The 5898-nt window shown below is 35.9% G+C and overlaps 1 protein-coding gene across 1 annotated transcript; it reads right to left on the minus strand.

The window, feature by feature from the left end:
- Positions 1-3721: 3721 nt before the first annotated feature.
- LOC100466703 (olfactory receptor 6C6) lies at positions 3722-4666 on the minus strand. The gene has a single exon (XM_002930681.2). It carries the CDS (start codon positions 4664-4666, stop codon positions 3722-3724), a length of 945 nt encoding a protein of 314 aa, XP_002930727.2.
- Positions 4667-5898: the final 1232 nt, after the last annotated feature.

Genomic DNA, 5898 nt, shown 5'->3' on the forward strand with positions numbered 1-5898 from the left:
TGTACACACACACTCTCTACCAAATAAATAAATCTTTAAAAAAATGTGCAAGGATTTGAATACAAATTTCTTGAAATGTCCAACAAACACATGTAATGACGCTCAATATCATTAGTCATTACGGAAATGCAAATCGATACCATGATGCACCACTTCAAACCCACTAGGATGGCTCTAATTTTTAAAATGTGGATGTAGAGTAATTGGAATGCTTTTGTATTGTTAGTGAGAATGTAAAATTGTGTAGTCACTACAGAAAATGGTTTGCCACTGATGTATGTGTTGTGTGTGGGCTAGAGATGTTTAGGTAAACTTTGTGTTATGTTACAAGGTAAAGAGTCCACTGAAATCTGACGTACAGAAGAACAAATGCTATCACAAAGAGTAGTAGAGAAATATATGCTTTAAAAAAAGATTTTATTTATGTTTTTGACAGAGAAAGAGAACACCAGCAGGGGGAGCAGTAGAAGGAGAGGGAAAAGCACGCTCCCCACATAGTGGGCATCCAGACATGGGACTCGATCCCAGGACCCTGGGATCATGACCTGAACTAAAGGCAAATGTTAAACCATCTGAGCCACCCAGGCGCCCCAAAATATAGGCTTTTTTGGTTTCTTTTTTTATTTTTTTAAATGACTCTATTAATGCAAAGTGTTATGCTTTTGTAAAGCTTAGATTAAAAGAAAACAAATTCAGAGAGTTTGATAGAATTAGTGAAATTTTGACTAAAAATTATATGAGTGAATTTTGAGAGGATATTACTGTTGACGAACAGAATATTAAAGGAGGTTGGGTGTCCATAGCAATGTGTTTATGAGGATATGAAGAGAGCAGGTATCTCTATAACCTTTCCTGTATAATTCTTTTATTTTTTCCTCTTCTCTCCTTTTTCCTCCTTCTTCATAGAAGTCAGCTGTGAGAAACCACAGAACAGTGACACCTTTTCTTATTCTTGGGCTGTGCAATGATCCACAATTAAAGGTGGTCCCTTTTCTTCTCTTTATTTTTGTCTTTACCCACATGTTGAGTGTCACTGGGAATCCAGCCATAATCACCCTCACCCCACTGGACTCTAATCCAAAGACAATCACGTATTTCTTCCTCCAAAACTTCTCATTTTTAGAAATCTCATTCACAACTATCTGCATCCCCAAATTCCTTGTCAGCATGGCAACAGGGGATAAGGAAGTGGGAAAGCTGAAGGGACTCCATTTCAGAAAGACCCCATCTCTGCTCTTTTCTGCTTGGCCCCATTTACTCATGTTCCATACATCGCCTCTGAACAAGCCAGAGATGCTATGTTCCCACCTCAGAGGGGAAGCAAGAAAGTTCATCATTCTCTGAGTTTTGTCCTAAGAAGAGCCAGATTCCAGACAGTTCCAGGACATTAGCTTCAAATGAACTTCTGCTGCCACCAGCATCAATATCCTTACCTTTGGTAATTCACAGAACAATACCTATTGTTCACCTGATACATAACTTTTCCCTGGACTCCTGGAGAAACATGCACCCTAGACCGTTTTCTAATATAAACCCCTGGCCCCACAAAACAACAAAGAGACGCACTCTCCTTTTCCTTCCAAGTCCTCCAGACACTCCGTTTGCCATCTCTCACTTACGCTAGTCAATAAGCTCTGATTCTACTTTCTCTGGCTCACATTTGATTTCTACCCAGTGTGAAGCCAAGTACCTCCTTGGTTGGTCCCGTGTGACCCTCCACTGGGTCCTCAGACCCTGTCTGCCTGCATCAATCGGACCATTTCTTGCAACAGTTGTGCAGCACAGCTATTTTATACTGGCATGGGTGCAATCAGAATTTTTCTTCTGGTTCTTTGAGCAAATGGTTATCTTTGGACTAGTACTTCACAGACTCTGGGCAGACTTCTTAAAGATCTCTGTAGTTAAATTATTTGAATAATGTGACCTTTACTAGTGAATACAAGGGTTTAAATAAATTTACTCTTTTAATGATCAAAACAATAATCTTGTTTTCAGAAGTGTTGAAATTCCTAATTATGAAGCTTTCAGAAGAAATGGAAAATAGAATTATAACAGTAGAGCCTTAGAAACAATATTTTGAATAGTCTTAGAAGATTCTCAAAATCGTTGAAAGTAATACTAATCATATTTTCAGTAATAAATAAATAAAAACAGGTTGACAATTTTAAGTTTAGTGAGAATTCCACACTGCCCATGAATTGATATAAAAATAGCAAAAACAAAATTCTTTTGTATATCAGATTCTAAGAACAGTCACCAATAATTGCAGTCAGATGCATTATATGGAGTTTATGAACAAATGGAAGTATTAACCTAATTACTAAGAACAAAAGGAGTGAGATAGAAGAAAAATACGGTTCTATCGCTTCCCTAAGCCAAAATTAAGGGCAGATACACAAAGGAAATGTAGCTTTCCTGGTTTGAATATGGAGAAGTCCACTATTGTTGCCCAAGGGAAAGAGTCTGTGCATTTTCTCTTCAGGTCAGAATTAATTAACATAATTTTGTTAGGTAGAAGACAAACTGGAATTGAGAGAAAGATTTTGGCAAGTAACCTTATATCAGGTAATGACTTAATTGACAGTGTGTTGCTATGGAAAACACTGAATTTATTTCACAATAATTTTAGAAAATAGATGGGTCACATAGGATATATTGGTTTTATTCCAGACATAGGAATGAAAGGGGCATTTATAAGACTATAAGGCTAGCAAGGTGATGCTTATACAAACGTTTCAAAATCACTAAAATACCAGATTTAAGTCCAAAATACAATTCTGGTATACGAGTCCTTTTAACTTCTCTAGGCTTATATCCTCTACCTTTATAACAGCTATTAGGTACTAGTAACACTGCATTCTTGAATTGTTCAAAATCAGCAAAATCTCTACTGAGTGCTAAAGAGTTCTAATAGCATATATTTAAGGAACTATGAGATGTGGGTTAAATTACTCCTACTTTATATACGGAAATTCTGAGGTGCAAAAATTTCATGTATTCTATGCAGTATTCCACGTTGCATTTGTAAGGAAACCTTTACTGAACCCAGGCTGAGTATCTCAAAAATCCTGTTTTAAGCATGAGATATACTAAGTCTCCAAATGCATGTGTTTATCTAATACCTCTGTGTTATTAGCATATATTTAGACCATAGTCTTCTTTCCTGATATATACTTTCAGCCTCAATATAATTATCACTATCCCCTAAAAGTCATTCTCACATCTCCAGAATTACTTAGAAGCTACAGAATATGCCCAATGATATTTTAATACCCCTTCATTACAACACTAATTATACACTATATATCAATACTGGAGTTATATGTCAGTCACCTTTAACCAGTGCAATCTTCTTAAAGGTAAAGATTGAGCCCCTTGAAATGTCTGCAATAAGAAAGATACACAATGTATGTTCAATTAATTAACAAATTTCATAGAGCAAATTATGCTTATAAAAGGCGTGTTTATTTAAGTTATGGTTTCTAGAAGCTAATATACAATAAAGAAATGTTATTTAAGGCTTGCAGTACAGACTTGAAAGAGTAAGTTATTGTAGCAGGGTGTTTTCATTTGGAGGAATAAAAACTAAGGGTGGGACTGAGCAGCAAGATTCTTCAAGAGACTGTCCTATATGACGTAAGTAAAGACATACAAAAACATGATCAGAAGAAATGAAGGAAACATTTTTTTTTTACTGCAAGTTGGTGATTTGTAGTATTTATTACAATTGTTTTTTTGAAAAACACAACATCTTTTGTAACATATCCCAAAAGACTTCTTTCACCTGCTGGTTCCTTAACGTATAAATGAAGGGATTTAGTAAAGGGGCAACTGAGGTATACAGCAAAGCTACGGCTTTGGATGCAGTCACCCTTTCTTTGGCAGATGGTTTAATATAGACAAAAATGCAGCTCCCATAAGTCATGGAGACAACAATCATATGGGAAGAACAGGTGGAAAAAGCTTTGGTCCTTTGCTGTGCAGAAGGGAATTTCATAATGGTCTTCACAATGCAAGTGTAGGAGAGAATCACTAACGCCAATGTGACCGCAAGTGTCACCACAGCAAGGATAAAAGACATCAATTCTATGACATGTGTGTCTGTGCAGGATATCTGCAGGATAGGAGGTGATTCACACATAAAGTGATCAATTATTTTGGAAGCACAGAAATCCAGCTGGAGTCCCATGAGCAATGGAGGAAAGATGATCAGGAATCCCGTTAGCCAAGAGGAAAGTACAAGCTGATAGCACACTCTGCTGTTCATAATAATTGGGTAATGCAAGGGTTTACAGATGGCAGCATAGCGGTCATAGGACATGGCAGCCAGAAGGTAAAACTCTGTAACTCCCAGTAAAAGAATAAAAAATAATTGAGCTGCACAATTATTATATGAGATGGTTTTTTCTCTAGTCACGATGGTTTTCAAGTATCTGGGAATACATACTGTTGTGAATATGATTTCTAAAAAGGAGAAATTACGGAGAAAGAAATACATTGGTGTCTTGAGGCGAGGATCCAGCAGAGTGAGGAGGATAATGATTAAGTTCCCCATCAGGCTCAACGTGTAATTAAGAAAGAGAAAGACGAAAATCACAATTTGCAATTGTGGGTCATCTGTCAGTCCTAGCAGAATGAACTCTATTTCCATTGATTGGTTTTTCATTTGTCTTTTATAAGCTTTATCAAATACACTTAAGAAAAGAAGAACAAAAATTGAACGTATGTGTGACTATAATATAATGTAGAGTGATAGAAATTAACCTATATAAAATTAACCTATGAATATAAGTATATGTAAAACTTAAACATATATAAATAAGTCTAAGTGTATATAATTAACTTAAAGATATATAAAGTTTATATAATTTAATAATATATAAATATATAAGCTAAATAAATATATATACTAACTACGTATTTTAACTAAATATGTATATTAACCCAAATACATATTTACCTATAGCACACAAAGGTGTATATTCTCTAATTTATCTGTTTGCAAATGATTTCTCCAGTCTGAAATTTTGTACACATAATTACATGCAAAAGACAATTCTAAATTCTTTCCCAACCATTAGTTCTCTTTTTTATAATATTTTTCACATTGTTTTCTCTAGAACTTGAATATTTTCTTTGGTTAATATGCATTTTTACCCATTCCTCCCCAGTGGACCCAACAATGCATGCATAATCTAAATAAAAGAATGTGAGCTACCTTAGGGGCACCTGGCTGGCTCAGTTGGTTAAGCATCAGACTCCTGAGTTTGGCTCAGGTCATGATCTCAGGATCATTATGACATCAAACCCTGGTTCAGGCTCTGTGCTCAGGAGGAAGTCTGCTTGAGATAATCTCCCTCTCCCTTTCCCCTTACCCCCATTCTCACTCTCTCTCTAAAATAAACAAATAAATTTTAATTGAAGGAATATGTGTTATTTTAAATGTATTTTTTCTATCATTTTTATTCTACCTGTGCAAATATACTAAGTTATTCTGTGTTTCAGAATGTGTATCAGGGGGATTTTCAAAGCCAGGATTTACGTTTATATTACAATTCCTGTGATAGTCAATGACTAAAGCAGGATGATTCCCATTTGTCCGTTAAAGTGCAATTTTTTTCTGTACTCAGTGTACACAATTATTATTATCAATTTTTTTGACCAGCTTTGCTATATGCAAAAGGACATCTGTTTTTCAGTATATATAACAAATACGACAAAGCAAACATGAAAAAAAAACATATTTTAAGAAAAAATATTCTGGGGCGCCTGGGTGGCACAGTGGTTAAGCGTCTGCCTTCGGCTCAGGGCGTGATCCCAGCGTTCTGGGATCGAGCCCCACATCAGGCTCCTCTGCTGTGAGCCTGCTTCTTCCTCTCCCACTACCCCTGCTTGTGT

This window comes from Ailuropoda melanoleuca, chromosome 16 (genome assembly GCF_002007445.2).
Source record: "Ailuropoda melanoleuca isolate Jingjing chromosome 16, ASM200744v2, whole genome shotgun sequence".
Classification (NCBI taxonomy): Eukaryota; Metazoa; Chordata; class Mammalia; order Carnivora; family Ursidae; genus Ailuropoda; species Ailuropoda melanoleuca.